General features: G+C 38.7%; 1 protein-coding gene across 10 annotated transcripts in view; it reads right to left on the bottom strand.

The window, feature by feature from the left end:
- LOC115239824 (hepatic leukemia factor) overlaps positions 1-18,788 on the bottom strand; it is a 75,484-nt gene that overhangs the window by 41,369 nt on the left and 15,327 nt on the right. For 4 of the 10 annotated variants that reach the window (XM_029814607.1, XM_029814606.1, XM_029814603.1 and 1 more), the window contains exon 1: positions 12,507-13,327. The exons of 1 other annotated variant lie outside the window; for it this stretch is intronic. In XM_029814607.1, the coding sequence (XP_029670467.1) occupies positions 12,507-12,867 (361 nt within the window). In that variant the 5' untranslated portion in view covers positions 12,868-13,327. Of the gene's footprint in view, positions 1-6,654; positions 6,685-12,506; positions 13,328-13,407; positions 13,482-13,918; positions 14,723-18,788 lie in introns of those variants that run through there. 5 more of the 10 variants (XM_029814598.1, XM_029814600.1, XM_029814597.1 and 2 more) reach the window with 5 other exon arrangements.

Raw genomic sequence — 18,788 nt, forward strand, 5'->3', positions numbered from 1 at the left:
CCTGCTGGCGAGAGCCCAGGTCTATCAACGTCCCTGTTCCGTCCAGCATCTAGGATCCAGGCCTAGTCCTCCTTCTCTTCTCGCTTGGTGAACGCCACCGTCCTCTCGTCTATCTATCTGGCCTGCTCGCCTGCTGCGCTCCGGCTGATCGCGCCGCACTTTTTCACTTCGCGTCTGTGGCTTTCCTTCCGTCTCTACTTATTTTATCGCTTCTTTCCCTCTCTCTCTCTCTCTCTCTCTCTATCTATCTATCTATCTCAATATGCCTAGCTCCGGGTTTGCGGACGCTGAAGAACAACACGGGAGCTTTTACTCTCGATTCTGTCGCTACGCTCCGACTCGTCGGGCCTTTGACGAATTTAATTATCACGCTCCGATCGTTTTTAAATATGTAAGACGGCTGTACCGCTTTTTTCAATGTTATTTCTTCAATCTTTGTTCTGAAGTTTCCAAGCTATGAGACACTGCTTGGAAAGTTGAGGACATTCGTGTCTCGAAACATGCTTATTCAACGATAGACAAACATTTATGTGCCGATATTGTCTTTAAAGCTTTGACGTCATCCTCATCCGTATTGTGTACAACTACTAAGAGAGACAGGTGGAGGAGAAGAGAAGTTGTGTATTTATTTTCCCCTCCAAGTAAATGCACTTCTCTCTATAAAATTGAAACGCTCCTTGTCTCGACTCTATGGCATTTTGCCACTTTCAATTTTACTTAGCAAAGCACGAGCGTACAGTTAATCGTTAATTTCACAAATCAGCTAATTGAAATATGTTACAGAAAGTATGTCACTCTATACAGAATGAAAACAGTCGATTTACTTTCCGTCAATTACTTGTTTTCAGGCTTTTTTCGCCGGTGCAAATGGAGAAAAATTTACTTCTTTCATTTTACTTATATAATTACTTATGTAATTTACTTATATCATTTTATATTATTATAACACACACACACATTCCACTTTAACGTCATTTTAATAACAAGATTAGCTAAATTATGAATATTATAAAATATATACTAGAGCTAATTTATAAGATACTCGAATATCTAGTTTGATGCAACAAAGTGAGTTTTATATTTGCATTTATCATTTATCTTCAAGATTTATTTCGTGATGAACTCGGGAAGGAATCCTTTTAATTTGAATAAAATGCAGTCGTTAATATTCTTTAATGTTTCGAGCGAAGACAAAGATATTCCTTGGCGGCCATTACAACCCGCGAAAGCGTATCTCACTTTAGGTCAGGGCCATCAGGGCCCGGCATCCGTGGGCAGGATCCAAAAAGGATCCCGCCATCTCTGTTCTACCTCCGACGAACGCGGAAGTTAGTCGTAGTTGAGCTGCTTCGATGAAAGATGATGATAAAGAGAGATAAATAAGAAGCGAGAAAAAAGATAGGTGAGGCGGACCGAAAAAAGAAAACGATGAAATGAAAGGTGTGTTCTCACGAGGCTTTTTTTATACATATAAATATAGTATCTTTAATTACGATATATATATATTTATCTGCCCAAGAAGATTTATACGCACAAGAATCTAAAGAATTGTGCCTTTGTACGAAATTCCGTCAGAAGATTTCACAAAATAATTTTATTTATTATTAGAAATATTTGTCAACTCTCTTTGAAATGATATTCTTTCAACATTGCTTAATAAGGTTCTCTCTCGTTGGAGAAACGTGAAATTTTTAAACGTCTAAATAATATGATTTTTCGCTATTCTTTTATACTTGTTTAAAATTATGTTTATCGATCGATCATGCTTATCGCGCAGTTATTCCTCTTTCGGTCGTACGGTACGAGGAGAGAAAAAAAGAGAGTGCGGGAGGGCTCTACATAAGTTACGTAGTGAAGGCACGAGGCTCTGAATCACCAAAACCGGTCTGGTAGACGCGATGCCTGTTGTGCGAACGCGGAAACCACGAGAGACCTGCGGACTCTCGCGAGTCACGGAAGGATTCCTTTCTCCTCTTCGCTCGCCGTAACTTCTTTTTGTGTCTCTTACCTCGTTTTTAGTTCTCTCTCTCATTCCCTCTCTTCCGCGTTTCGCTTCTCTTTCTATCTTTCTCTCGTTTGGAAAGATCCGTCAGATATTTGTCTGGCATTTTTTTTTATCACATAATTTTTTTTTTATTATTAAATTATAATTTATTATCGTTAAATTAATATATTTTTTTATTATACCGTAATTGTTATTAAAAATTTTAAATGGCGATCTAACGCCGTTGCTATTTTAGAGTTGATTGATTGCGAGTCTAAATAAATTTTTACTTTGTCGAATTGCAATTATTCTCCGTCGAATAATTGATTGCTAAATTGATTGCATGTAATTATTTTCTTCACTTGTTTCGATTTATCTTTTCCGATTTGACTTGTTTCGAAAAATCTTTTCCATTACTTTGTGCGCGTGAAATAGACTCAATAGTCGGTTTGAGAGATCTTAATGCGAGCAAAGATGCCGCAGCTTTCCGGCTAAAGGTCGCTCGGGAATTGAAACGAGCAACCTGTTGATCCTGGACCCTTTCACTCGCATCTCTAATTCTTATTAGGAGGAGAATGAGAGCAGATTGTGGCATTGATTTATGGGGATACGATATCCGACATTTCACAATTCGCTCTTTGTCTTGGTTAAAAATGATTTTTTTCGATTCTGATAATATCAAAACAAATTATTCGATATTCAAAATGTTGAAATCAACGTGAATGTTAATCAATTTCCGATCTCGATTTCCAATCTCGAGATAATCGCGAGTTTCGCAATTCTGCTTAAAACAGCGTTCCGCGATCGAATGAGAACCGGTCGCTTTAGGACCGGGCCAGACGTGAAAACGAAACTTTCGGCGGCTTACTTTCTCCTAGGCACTTCCTCCTCCTTCTCGTCGTTACAAAATCGAATGTGGGCTTGCCCTCTTGATCGCTGCATTTTTTTCAAGAGGCCTTTTTCGTTTTTTTTTTGGTCAATATTTTAACCGCAAAACATGGAATCGGTGAAAACACGTGGTTTCCCTTCGAACCTACTTAACCGATTAATTTGGCCATTATTCCAAATCGAAATATAAGTATTCTTTTTGTACAGAAGATAAAAAATTCCATAGTATTTATCCAGCAGCATATAATATCTATGCATTCAGCATTAATTATCATTTTATTCCCCTTCTCAAAAGCGAATAATTATAGAGCAATGCAATCTAAAGTCACATATACTTCGCTAATCAGGCGTGCGACATTCCTATTTTTCTTTCCTACTTGTGAAAAGCTCTCAACTTGTAAATGCGTGTAAGGTAAATGTGTTTATCTATTTATAAAATAAAGCAAAAAAAAAAAAGAACGGATATCTAGAAGATATTTTTTCTAACGATTATCGCATTCTATAAACATACTCGATCGTACAGACATATCGATACTTATGCCGCGCTGGAATAATTGCATTGATAATCTCGAAAAAATTTTCTTTTTCTGTATAATTTTCTTTTGCCTCGATACGTACCGTTTAATTTGCGATCGCAAAGTATGTGCATATGCAAAACGAAATATCGATTAGATAAGATCATCGCGTCTAAGGAACGGCCTTTCAACGGGATCGAGATTTTCGTCGGTTGATTCGCGAAGAAGAAGAATCGAGGAGCTCGCGGTACGAATCATGAACCTGGAAGCGGCAGCGCGTTTATTAATTATTACCTTTCGGTAAATACCGTTTGCGGTACTTTCGTTCGCGACCTTTCGCACACGCGGATGCAGCACGTACGTGACAGGGACTCGAATGGGATCCTGGCAATAATTTCGCATCCGTTCGACACTTACCACGCACACTCTCAGCCGCCGGTCCGCACGTGTACGTGAGGGGCCAGCGCGTATTCATTATCGTGCGGATTGATTGCCGGTACCGCGAGTACGTAGACGATACGGCGGGCCCGGCGTGGCACCTGATATGTACATACTTATATTCGTGCATTTCACGAAAACTTCCGCGATCGTTTCCCATTTGCGTTCGCTTGAACCATTTCTTGCGTGTTTCTTGCCGAAACCAAGATTTAAAATTTCAGCAGCCGTATATAATTTCTTTTTTCAGAAAAATATTATTTGGAGATTATTATATTTGGAATATAAGTAGAATTTTTTATCTGTGATTAATTACACGTTGTAATTTCAAAACATTTCTCTTACGACCGACAACATACAAGTATCTCGGATTCTTTTATATCTGTGAATGTATGAAAAAATAGAGATATCATGTATATCGCCTTCTTGCAATTGATTCACGCGCGTGTACCAGAAAAAGAAGATCCACATATCCTTTCAGATATCAGTTTCTCGTAAATGATTAATTAGGCCGGTATATCTGTTCCAAATAAAGATTGATTTAATTATCCCTATCAATTTTGTCGAGACGCATGTAGCGCGTTTAAGCAACGCTTGATTATTTAAACGACTTATCATTTATCATTTTATTTACTAATCTCTCGGCACGTGCTTTCAGCAAGTCGTCATCGCTTCGGAAAGCGCAGCGGCCGCGTTGAAATACACGCATAGCTTTTATAATCTTTTTGACATAAACGTTTCGCGATGCCGCTAACATCTGCTTGTCAGCTGTTAATTACGCCCAACTCGAAGCCGTTAGATCAAAAAGATGCGCGTAAGATCCTAGACGATGCCGAAATAGATCGAGTTCCGCAGCCGCGCAATATATGTACACACATATTTGATACATAATTTGCTAGAAACAAATGTGATTAGCAACGCACGCGGGACACGCATGAATAATCGTAGAATGGACTCTTTTTAAGATTTATATAATTGTATCTACTCGCGTAAATTTTTTCGACTGCTTAAGAAATAATATATCGAAAATATAAGAAATATCACAATAGCTTTATCCCTTTAATTTTATTATTTTTTAATGATTTTGCGTGTATTTGTAATGATTTCAGTTTTTTAATTTTTTTAATTTAATATTTAAAATTTTTGTTTTTAAATTAATATTTTCAGATGAAGAGCTTTTGAAATTCAACGCTTTAAATGCTTTCGTGATATTAATATTAATATCACGCTTGGATTGGCATAAGACTTGTGTCGCAATTCTCGCATTTCTTTTTCACACGAATCATAGTAAAGAAATAAAAAGCAAGATCATTGCTTGTCTTTGGTCGATCCTTGACACGCGAAACTTGAGTCCAAGCGTCAACCGCATGGGATTATTCTTCGTATAGCACGCACGGCCACATCTCAGCAACATATCCGGCGACAAAATACGAGACCGCGACGTCGATGATGATTAATGTACGTTTCAAGCTTCGATCGTAATTAATAAATTAAGAGTTGCTTTAAGACAATAATATTCAAAAAAATTTATTAGAGAATTTTGTAAAAAGGGGAATTTTAAACATGAAACATTTCTTTAGTTAATACTTTAAGACACAAACGCACAACACGCTCGATAACCAACCAATCAACCGGACAACAATAGAGAAATTATCATTGAAATTGACGAGGTACTTCTACTATGATAGAATAAACGGGAAACGAAGACGTGTACGTATCATAATTACGATTGATTACATCTCGACTTGCGTTGCCATGACGCGAACACGTGTTGGCAAGACGCGATTAAAAGTTGTTTAAATCATAAATGGCAACGAGAACTATAATTATAAAATAAGCTGTAATTATCGATGCTTGGTTAAAAACGCACTTTTAGGAGAGATACTAATTACATCTGCACATACCAATTACATTCAATATGACAAAAACATTACACAAAAATTATATAATTGAATAGTATTAATTTTATATAAACCGTGTTTATATAAATCTGCACATATTATCAATCATTTATATATTTATTTTGTTGAATTCATAAAAATTGCATGAAGAACGAATAAGATTTTTTAAGATACTCGGATTTACGCGCGAAATTTTCCTCACTGTGACTATCGTAACGTGAGTGTGAATATGAAGACATGACAGGATGTGACGCGTCACAAGGCCGGGCCATGCTTCGTATCTATCTGCTACTTCCCTCCCATCCTCTTCGTGTTTCCCGCGAAATATCGCGTACGCGTCAATTCAATGCAATTCCATTGCCTACCTGCATGTTGATAATTTATCGATGCATCCGCCGCTCTGTAGCCGGAGATATCTGCTCGATCTCCGCCGCGAATTTTTTATTTCTTCTCGTCAATTGTGCCTTCTATCTTTTACTAACAATAAAAGCTTGCTATTTTTCATCATCTACAGGTAAAGACGATCTTATGAATTTTTACAAGTATCGTTCGCGAAAAAATGGAAATGTAACAGCTGAATATTTCACGTGATTATTTTATCGAATAATAATGCTAAAATATTAAATTTATTTCTATCGCGTTAATTGTCATGATTCTGAAATAATTTAAAAATAAAATCGACTATATATCTATCGTTTCTCTTATTTAGTTAAAATTTCTCTACGATCTACGTAAGTAGAGTGAAAGAAGCGTGGACACATACATATATACAACTGATAAAACGCATGCAACAAGGAGCGACTCGTCGTATATTGTCGTTCTCGGTTTTTAGCTAGGGGCGTATACTTTGCGTCGGGGATCCTTTCATGGATCCTTCGATAGGGAAGGGTACGCAAAAGAAAAAAAAAAATAATCGTCGATGGTCACTTACCCTTCAGAGAGGATGTTATCATGGGGTCACCTGAAAACGACACAATTATAGTATTGCTATTGAACGTCATGATTGAAAATGAAAGAGATAAAAAGAGAAAAATTGCTAAGCGAATTTTCCCTTTCGATCTCTCTCTCTCTCTCTCTCTCTCTTTTTTTCTTCCTCTCTCGTTCCATTATACGACATATTATATCCGCGCGCGCTTATGTCGAAGATCGCAAGCCGTTCGTGGCGCAACGAATCGCATTCTCCGGAGGTGGAGGCGAAGTAAAACAAAGCCCAATAAAGTGAGGAGGGTAGAAGAGCGGACAAAGGGGTCCTTTTCTTTCACGGAGATTGCAGGTCCGCATCTCGCGGTGCATACGACGACGAAGCGCGCACAGCACTCTCTGTACTCTCTCTCTCTCTCTCTTTCTCTCTCTCTCTCTCTCTTCCTCGGCGCGTATGCGTGTAGCCTCCCACTTGCGCATTATGAGACGAGAGATAGAGTATCTCTCGCGGCAGAAACATTTTCCCGGTACTTTTCTCCCGCGCGGTGATCCCTGACCCCGGGGCCCTGCCCACCCGGGCCCACGCGCCCGCGGGCACGGTCCTGCTCTCGGATTTCTCCGCACAGCGAATTCCGTCGACCTTAAGGTCGCTGGAATATATCCGCAATGCTCTGTCTGTACGCGCTATCGTTATTTTTCTTTGGATTCATTATTCAAAACGGAGAATGTGCAAGGCAACGACAGAGAATCGTGTCGTGCCGCGTGTCGCACGTATATGTGTGTGTGTGTATGCGTGTGCCGCGATATTATCAATTCGGGATTATTAATTATTCATTAATACACCGTTGGCTTTTTTCGTGCCGACAACCTTAAAGCATCAAAGACTGTTACGAAGGGTGAAAATGCTTCGCGTAACCGCGCGATGAAATAATAAAATATATTTATCTAAAGTGTATTTTTATATTTTTGGCACAGCTGTTATCCTAGAAAAATAAATTAATGCTACATCATATCTACGACTTCAGATCGCGATCTCAATCAAGGGACTGTTATAAAATTCTGGATAAAATTCAATAATAATTTGAACTACATGATAATCAAAACTATATATACTCTATTTTTATTTTTACTCTATTTTTAGTTTTATTGAAATAAACTCTGGGTATTAATAGAAATTCTTCGAAATTGAGTTAATACTCGCGTATATTTTGCTCTGATAATGTCAGATGCAAATAATTAAGCTGGTATTGTTAAGAAATATCAAGCGCAGCGCTGTTATAATTGTGTTATAATGTATACTGCTGTTATAAATACTGTTGAAATTGCATAAGAGAATAACAGAGAGAGAGAAAACAGTTGTGTGTGACCGTTAACCTGGAATAAATTGGAATAATCAGGGCTTTCCGTTTAAAATGTCAAAACACTTCGATCGGGGAATCGCTAAGAATTGTATTAACTAAATAAGTTAACTAAATGAATATATTAACAGGTGTTAATGTGTGTGTGTTGTAAAGCAATTATGCTGAGACCTTCGCTGTAAAACAGACATGTCTCGTTGAGTATAATTATCTAATCATGTGTATTTGTTTTCCATACATATTAATTATATAATTATTCGTATAATTATAGATAGAGTATAAACGCGAACGATTGTATTTACACATACATACATACATACACGCACAGAAGGTTCCGCGTTCCGTTGCAAAACTAAATTAAAGCATTACCAACTAAATTTCGAGAAATGTCATTCGATGCACGATGTTGAATTCCTGCAAAAGTTTATCGAGGTAAAACCGCGCTACGGACCGGGGACACGTGAAACGACACGATCCTCCTTGGCGTTTAGATCGTCGATTTTTCCGCTCGCCTACGGTACCGTCACGGTATCGCAAGTGCGTTTCCGCGCTCAAGGACGTTGTCCAAGGCGTTCCATCTCGCTGCCGAGGATAATGCAACGTTTCAGGATAACGCGGCGGCCGCGCTGTTTACTTCTAACCGAGACGGTCGACGCAGGAGATGCAAACCATCGCGGGGTAATCGCTTTCCTTCTCCCCCTCCGTTTTAGCCCCCCGATCCCTCTGCCCCCCGCCGCCTCCATCATTTCTCTCTCGCGATGTCGTTACGCCCCTCATCCGTCTCGCGTGTTCACCTCCCTCAATACGTCTCTTTTCCACGAATCTTAGATCCGATCTTTTTCCATATAATAATGAGACGGAAAACGGCAGAAAATTTCGTGATTCAGCGACGTATACGGACGTGGAAAAAAAAACGACGAAATATTACGCGCTTCGCGCGAGAATCTAACGAGCGATCCGTACGATAATCCCATTCCGATTACTATTCACGAGAAAAAAATTAATTACGGCGACAATGGTCTTGTTTATTATTTTTTTCACCGATCAATCCAAATAATTCAGATGGCTATACATCTTCGCGAATATATTCTACGAATGTTGGATTAATTTTCATATATTAATTATAATAATTATTTTTCTTTAAATATTCCGACTATTATTGTAACGATTAAGATTATCAAGATGTATTTCTGAATCGAAATTTTTTCACGGATTAATACTTTGTAGCAATTCTTTACCGGCAGGATCTCATTGATTCAACAATTCCCGATTCTAAGAAATCCATAGATTATGATAGTACGGATGCACAACACGCGGCGAAATAATTAATTAATTAATTGCGTAAAGCAGACTTACGCTTTTACGAACAGGGGGGGCTTTCCTTCTCGATGCTTCTCTCGCACGTGTATCCGCCCAATCCCTGTAGCACGCATTCGTGACCTATGTACGTACGTACGTACGAATGAAACGCACATATGGCAGCGGAGAAACAATAATAAGTCATGCGCGGCTGGTTAGAAGCGCTGCCGTAATTGCGTCCTGACGGCGGATGGATTTATGTTCCCGCTCGAGGATACGCGCAAATCTCTTCTCGCGATGTCGCTTTGCTAATCAAGCGATCACCATGTAATTCATCGTGGATTCCTCGCGGTAGCATTTTCACTCGGTTTACCATTCCTGTCGTTAAACGTCGTTAGCGTACTGTCTAATTAATCATTTACTCTCAGATTTTAACGCGCTTATGATTCTTAGCATTTTTCAAAGTGTGAAGTTAACAATAAGATTAAAATTATCGAAAAAAAAAAACGGAAATATGACTACAATTTTAAGATATATTATGTCTTGATTCAATTATATACAAGTCTCATTCATTATTCATTTTTATATCGTTTGTAAAATTTATTCGTAGAGACAAAATATGTTTCTTTAATGCTCCTTCTATTAGATTTGATGAATTTATAGGGATCATACATATTTTATAATTGAGATAGTTAACTAATTTATTTACTTTATTTAATCAAAATTTAAGTAGAGTGCAAAATAAAAATAAAAACACGATATGTCTCTAACCAAAAGAAATTTTAGATACTGCAGACTGCGGTTCATTTGTGAAGGACGGCAAAGTTATTCTCTTATACATCTCAAAACTGACCGGACGAGGCGTGATTTGAATAACGGAGTAATATAAAAGTGAGCATTGCGCGCGCGAAAAGAACGACATGGTGAAAAGAATGCCGTTTATGGAAATGGCACGCGATTAGATACAGTTTCCGTGTTATGTCGCTTCGCATGATGGACGTTGTTGTTTATTTCGATATCCGGATTATCTCTCGAATTTCCATGGGACAGAAAATAACGCCGTGAACGCGTAACAGCGATTTCCATTCGCAATCGCTTTTCTCGAATAAACACGTCGTCTCGATACATCCCCTGCACTTTCTGGACAATTCTTTTCAACAACAAACTGAGATGAATATACACTGTTATTACATAATTGAATTTCAAAGCAAGTAAATTGGAGCGAGTGAAAACTCAATTCCGACCGGAATACAATTACAAAAATTATCGTTGACAATTTTTCAATCGGAAACTGATATTTTCAATCGGAATTGTAAATATTTATATAATAAATTCCAGGGCCACGATAAGTAGTTATCCGCTCCTGAGTCGAAAAGATCAATCATAAGAGATCATAAGAAATGCGAAAAAAGTTCGTATTAGATAGACGGCAAACAAATTAATAAATATTTATATACAAGAACGTCATGGGAATAAATAATGTGATCATCTATAGATACGAAAAGTGCTACCGACAAGAAATGCGTGGCGAGAAATACTAATAATGAAGTATAATAATTGTGCGTGCAATTTTAATGATGTCATTGGAATGCGTCATCTCTACGCAGAATCACATCATAGCGCTGCTAATCTAAAGATTCCGTTTTGCTATTTATCATCAAACTTTACACCATAATTCATGATTTCCTATTTTCGACAATTTTTTTATGTCACAAGCGTTTAAGATATTAAAAGTAAAGTTTTAATTGAAGCAATTAAATATTTACCGCACATGTAATCAATTTCACGGATCTGTGATTTGGTGATCCAAGGTAAAAAGAACAAATTGATAATAAATCTTAAATAAATCATGTCTGGTGTATTACGCAAAAAGGAATTATAAGTGGCTTTATAAATATTTACTTCTCTGCGTTTTAGTGAGTCAATTTATTTCTTAACATATTTTTTGGTTAAACAAATCCGCACTGCGAGACCAGCGCGATACAGCCGTTTAGATGGAAGCAACAGATTCCCATGAATAATTCAGCGGACTATTTACCGATGGTTGCGTGGGCGACTATCCTCCCCCCCTTACCCCTTCGCGAGGGCTTCCGCGACAGGGCAATCCCTTTCGTCGCGAAATGCATTACGCAACACGCTTCCGGAAAAATTGCGTTCGACATCTTCGCCATTCCGACGCCGGTGTCGCGCGAAGATAAAAATTCCTAATCCACGATTGCTTATCATTGACAACCTATATTAATGAAGAAAGAATATATAAAAGTACCTGACACGAAAATCGATGTTTTTTCCATTGTTATATTTTGCTGCCACTATAGAGACAATAAAATCTATAATTTTATTGCCATCGCATAAACGTTGCTTACTCTTCCGCGTTTATTATACAGAAGTAAAAGTTAATTGATAGAATGTACTACGTGAAACACATTTTTGTATCGCCTAATAATATTTTTCCCGCTCGCAGCTATAGAGGTTTCATTATTTTAATCGCTCGCCATATCGGGTTCTTAGAAAATTGGATCTTCTTGAGTAGCATCATCGATAGAAAATAGGCGCCGGACAGGATTGTCAGTAGCAAGATGCGTGTGAGAATAATTATTATTTTTATTTATTAACCAAATTAAGTCTCTCCGTCGTCCGAAAATATAGATTTTAGGATCCTACATCTTCTCTATCATCTTTAATAATCTTCGTATTATCGATAAAAGAGACGATATCGTAAAAAACTCGCGAGGAAGAAACGCGAGCCTCCTGGGCATAGCCAGAGTGTATGAAAGAATGGAATTATAATCAACATGATATTTTTAAGATATGTGTGCAGAGGAGAGGCTAGCTCTCGAGACCGATATGGGTATATTAACCCTTTCGATAGGATCGATCCATTTGGTGATTGACGTTGCGTGACTATCGACCGAGGCACTTATATAATTTCACGTCCGAGGAGAATTCTCCCCGGAGCGCGGCGAAAAAGATAATTTGGAATATCCAGGAGGCAAGGAGCGGGGATTGTTGGAAATGTAATCAGCTTCCGCGACGCAGGATCAGATCGGACTCTCGTGAAAGAGACTAATATTAATTAGTTAGTATTTTTTATAGAACGCATATAGCGTGATAACGATATGATAAACTGCTGAATTTCATCTAATTTTCGATTACAAAACGGATCGATATCGCCGATATTGACGCGCGAGTGTAATTTGGATACCTGGTCTGTCATAAGCAACTGCTCTCCTGAGCCCGATTTGTCCTTTAATAGGGTGAATATGCGGCTGTTGGTCCAGAGGCGGCGGCTGGGCGGTTTGCAGTTGCAGATGATGCTGCTGGGAGGACGGGTAGTGGGCAGTGGAAGCGTTTACGGCGGTGGAGGCGCTCCCCGGTAGTTGCTGATACTGGCTATCCTGGTATTGACGGGGATGATGAGGGTGGTGATGGTGGGGCTGCGGATGCGGATGCGAGTACGGCGTGCACCAGGTATAACACTGCTGCCAGGAGGCGGCGGCCGCGTCCGCACCGGCCATCTTCTCTCTCTCTTCGTTTCCCATTCGCGTCCAGTCGCAGGAATCCATTCTGGATTCGACAGTTTTCTTTTTTTCTTATCGGATGTAAGATGTATATTGAATATCAACAGTTTTCATACAATCACTTAAGATTCGACACCATATTTGTCTTCGATTTTTAATGAAAAATTGTCCGTTATTATTTCACGTAATATTCGTTGATTTAGATGCAATGACAATGTTTTTAGATAATGGAATATTTTTTTATCGATAAGCAAGTTTATCTTTACGGGTTATTTATTATTACAAAAATATTAATGTTAATTTTCAATATGTTTTTGCGTCGCAAAATAATTTATTAATTATAATGTGACGACGATTGGCTTTTATATCGCTTTAATCGTAATAGCAGTTTTTGTTCACGATGCACATTTATATTCTCTTATATTTTATCACTCAAAATTGGAGCAGATATATTATATTTGTTTTATCCAGTTTTCCGCATTCGTCGTCAAACTATCCACGAGTTCTATAAAAAACGAGTGCATAAAAGCAAATTAAACAACTTTCTTATTTATATAAATAGTTATATATTTTTTTCAAATATACCTCCGTAATATTTCATCCGATCACGCAAATTAGCAGAATATTATTGTTTAAATATAGTTATTTTTTTGACTTTGTCCGTTTGATGAAATATGTGAAAAAAATAAAAAACGGAGTATTTTTTAGATTTATTTTAATTTTATCTCATTTATGGCATAGAATAGAATCTATTCGACACAATATCTTTTTGTCCGGGAAAAATAGAAATGAAAAACTCGAAAGTAGACCAATTAAAAAACTCAATGTGAAGTAACTATAAATTTTCACTAGCTTTAAATATTATAAAAATATTTGTTCATATTCGTGTTATATTTGAAATAATATAACATGTGTGTGTGTGTATGTAAAATTTAGAGAATTGATTATCTGATCACTCGAAACATATAAAAATATAATTTATGCCATGAATTGGCTGATCGCAAATTTCGTTTTCTTAAATCTTCACATTAAAAAAAAAGGGCAAGTCGGATGTATTACGGACACAAGTGTAAAAATAAGAAATATAGAAAATCACTGTCACATAAAGGAACATGTGTTATGTTCCGCCGTAACTGTTGATTATCCCCGCGAAAGGAACCCTTTGCTGCGTTCAGATCGATCTCGATTCTATGATTCGCGGATTAAACTCGTTGCGTTATTACGCGAACCCGGTAGCTAGCTTCTTTGAGATAACGTCGTTTAAATCTATCGATTATCATTCTCACGTCATAACCCGAATCGAGAACGCAGTCGCGACCACGAAGAATTATAGACGGATGCACCATGATGTCAAGGTTTTAATGCGTCTCTCAGTATAATTTAAGGTGAATTTTTACGCGCGCGAATAATACGTGTCCGATCGCTCTCGACTTCGTACTCTCGTAGCGCGTCAACTCGCGAAAACTGACGATGCAATTTCGTACACACACAGCCTGAGGAGACTCGGCGATGACTGAGACGAATGGAAGCTTCTCTTCCGTCTTTGAACGAAAGAGGGTTGAAGGCACGAGGCGCGTCAGCGGCCGATATCGGGGGATGCGCCCGGGTCCACGTGCACCGGGAGAGGCACGTTTCTCGGTCACGTGTTCGCCCGCAACCCCACTCGGATATATATCTGGGAATAGCGCTCCGGTGTTAATTCCGCGTCGGTTGAATATACAGGTGAGCGTCGAGCGTACTAAAACATAATGGTTCGCTTCCCTTATTTCGACGTGAATAGCATTTGCTTGAAATCGTAATCGCAATTAACGCGATGGTCAGTGACAGTTGTCGATATTCATTTATATACGAATCGATGTTATATGTCTCTAAGATTGCTGAAAAAATATTCTTTTCCAAAGTTTCAAAGCTTGAAGTTTTTTTACATAATATAGTATTAAATTTGAGACGTTTTAAGTTTCGCGAAGAAAATTTGCAAACAATATTTTCGATGAATGATCTTGCGAAAAAAATCGTAAGAAAAGCGCGGTCATTGATAGCCGATGCGTTCGAAGTAGGTGCAACGTCATCGAATTGCATACGTGTACACACACGCGCAGATATACAGAAGACCGCGCGCACATTTCCATTTACGTAAAAGTGGCGCACCGCGGCCACACACTGCGTAACGCACCTATATATACATATATATGTATATCGGTACCGATGATCCGCGCATTAAATTACTTTGATATACGGCAGTTTATCGCCGGACATGTTAGGTTGTCGCAGGTCAGGTCATTTCAGGTCAACGTACTCATGCGTACACATATTCCCTGTCTCCGGAATTTCTCTCGCCTGGCAACCTCTCTTCTTATTCTTTTCATATGACATTTTATTTGCATTGCCCGCGCATTAACAATCACTCACATAGATAAGCATTTAGTATAGCATTTAGTATAGTCAGTGATAATCAAAAAATAGTTTTGTAGGAGTGAATGCGGCGAGATCTCTTAATCAATTCGAAAGCAATCCTTTATTAATAATAGATAGCTCTTGAGTTAGAAATAATTAATTTAATATTTCTCGTGAAATAAGCAAAGCTTTATTCTTCAGATAAGAAGAGACACAGACTTTTTATCTGTAAATTGATTATTAGTTTAAAGATTGATCACCGACATGTTTAATACTTAAAAATCGAAGAAAGATGTATCATATTTTTCGTGAACAAACCAATTAGATCAAACTATTTGCATTTTATATATTCACGTTTATTTTACGGCTACTCAAATTTTTCATATGAATCCGAGGATAACATTTAATAATAATTAATATAGGTCACGAATAAGCGATAGTTATTATAAGCTGTCTGACCTATTAGGTTTTATGAGCATTCTCTTTTTCTCCCGATTCGATCTGTCAACTGCAGCATCGCCCGCCGATCTATGGACGTCGCCCGCACATGCCTTTGTATTTTCCGGTTGAACGACGATTTTATTCCGGCAGACGTCGATCCTTAGACGCGGAGATCGGCATGGGCCATGCGATTCTGACTCCGTCGTGCGTGATGCCGCATTTGTTTCTGCTCCGTTCGTTGATTGAGGCAGATGAATCGTATAGGCCTATAGGCCATCGCCTGCTACAGATAAAAGCTTCCCCCTTTCTCTCTCTCTCTCTCTCTCTCTCTCTCTCTCTCTTTGTGTGGCGAGATGGGACGATTAAAATAAAAATTGTTCTGACGATTCCCTATGTCTGAACCAGTACTACATATGAAGTAATCTCCTCCTCCTCGCTTTTATCGCCGGCAATATATATCGCGAAAAATATGCAACGTATAAAAAAATTAAAAACCGTTTGATTCTGAGATTTTAAAAAGAGATTAGAGTTGATAACGCTGCCGGTTAAAATTAGACTAAGATTTAACTAAGATTAAACCAGTTCTTATTGTTAGAAGAATATGATTGATATAGAAGTTGCTACTCGCATTTAGCTATTGATAAAATTCGATATTGCGACGGAAATAATGTCATATAAAAGACACGCAAAGAATCGGGACGAATGCATAATATCGAAGATTTCGCTCCGTAATATAATTGTGCAAAGATATCTAAAATAGTGACGAGTACCTGAGAAGAGAGCAATCTTTTCTCTCTCGCCTCCCGCCCCCTCATCCCCTTTCCCCGTTCGCTTCGCATTTAACGATCCCTCCGTCTTGTCGCGCCACCCGCGAATCCGCCGACTCACGTGTTGCGCCACGTGAATCGCGCTGCATTAAATAGCGCACGTGGGCAGCCGTTTCCGATACGCGCCGAGTCTCTCCGCGCTGCATCCCGGGTCTCATTCGAGATATACGAGGCTTGGAGGTCACGTTTCATTTATATCGCGTTTCTAATTTTCAAGAGCCGGGATACTTTGTTCGTAAGACCTGCCGTTTTAGAGCGGCAGAAGAAGCCGAGAGGATACCGTCGCGAAATTACGAGGCGCGTTGATTGCGCGAAAGCGCGCGCACGATAATCTGACGATGAGCGGGCGCGCCTATAGAAATATCCGTGTCCGGCTCGACAGCGCCGAAGGTCGCGTTGCATCGCAAGCGTAACGTAATTAGCTTTTAATCGACACGTGGAAACAATTATATCTCGCGATGAATGTAAACGTAATAAAAGTGATACGCCGACAAGATCAATCCGATTTAATCCGTTAGACGCACAATTCTGAGAATTATCATATAATCGAGATATATTTCTATAGTCTATGTGTGAAAAATAATTATGGTCCAAAGTTTCGGATCAATTACAATTAATTATCAAAATTAGATCCTATCTCTCTCTCTCTCTCTCTCTTTCCACGTTCTTTATGGTCAATCTACGCGGTTTGTGCGATGACAAAGAAAAATTGTCGCTCACGCGCGAATTAGTATAGAGCTATAGAAATGCGTGAACAAAGTTGGCGCGATTTAAGCGTGAAAAGGAGATTTCTAGTTCCGCGAAGCGTTAAAGACTGGGAGACTGACGATCTTGTGTATACGTCGTACCAAACGAATCGTGAAGCTGCGCGCGCGCCTTTCGCTTCCGGTTCTCCGATCTCACCACATTTGTTAAGCCACGTTCCCGGTGTTCTCGGCCCGACATTTATGCGGCCGAGGCACTTTCGCTCGGCCTGCCGGCTCGTCTCGATATTACGGATTCATTCTTACAGCGATAATAAGTATCTCGTAAGAGAGGCGCGCGATGATTACGCTCTAAATCTTCGCGCGCGTTCGCCTCGCTGGTATTTATAAATAATCCTACGGAGGGGACAATCGAGAATTTTCGGGATTTCTAAAAAGAGAGAAAGTATGCATATACCATATTTGGCGATACATTCGTTTGCCGCGATATGTGCAGATAATACGCCTCTATATTTATCGCGTTTATTAGCATCGCTCCCGAGAATTTTTCTATATCCATTAGTACTCTATTAGTACTATAAAGTTGACGTAACATTTTGAAGACATCCCAGACATTTAGCGGTAAAAAAAGGCATCTCGCTTAGGATATGATTGCTCTGAGATTGTAATTTTTTTTCTCCTTTTAAAGACTCTGTTCCGTGGTCATTACTGTCCTGTCGCAAAAATCCTTACAGACGGAGGAAGTGACGGTACGATTATGGTAAAGGTTTTTGCCTGTCCACAGACGATACATTGTTATTCGTGATCTCCGCTCCGAAATGGTGTTTACAAAGTGTACGGTAATCAGAAATTCATGGCTTCCTTCTTTTCATTCATAGGCAGCGCAATCATTTTTTTTTTTCCTCGCAAAGCTGATTATTCAATATAAGTTCTCCTTGACCATCCCGATTGTTCCCCGTGCATATTCTCGCGTGCTGCAAGGTCGAAAATGCTAACAATGGACGCACATTAATAGCGCGCATATGTATATATGTGTGTGTGTGTGCCATGGTAAAAAATATTCTTCATTTCACATTAAGACTCTGTCACTCTTGTCATTTTGGAGAATTTGTATCTTTTACGAACAGCGTTTGCTCAACGATTAGTATTTCTCGGTAAAATACAATCATAGAATTTTTTTTTTTCAATATTATCTCCATTAGTTAAATATACATTACAATCTTATTTTACTTAAAGCTATAAGTAAAAATTCAAATCAATTATAAGAGTGCAAATATAAATAATGCAAAAACACGGCAATTTTACTATAGCTAGTTTCCATTGCTACTATTGAGCACATAACATTGATGTACCGGCAGTAATCATCATTTGTCCGGGAACGTGTATGTGTGTCGCGTGTGACAGACGTGCAAGCAACATTAGTGGTCTGCAACACGTTTGTGTGTGCGATTCTCGTATCCGGTGCCCTTGCACACACGCAGGTGAATGCTGTAAAGACGCATATACTCGTGGAAATTTATTAATAACTTTCAGATATCTTTTTCTTTTTTTTTTTTTTTTTTTTTTTTTTTTACATAAGACTTTCGCCAGCTAGCCCGGA

Source organism: Formica exsecta, unplaced genomic scaffold (assembly GCF_003651465.1).
Source record: "Formica exsecta isolate Colony F162 unplaced genomic scaffold, ASM365146v1 scaffold395, whole genome shotgun sequence".
Classification (NCBI taxonomy): domain Eukaryota; kingdom Metazoa; phylum Arthropoda; class Insecta; order Hymenoptera; family Formicidae; genus Formica; species Formica exsecta.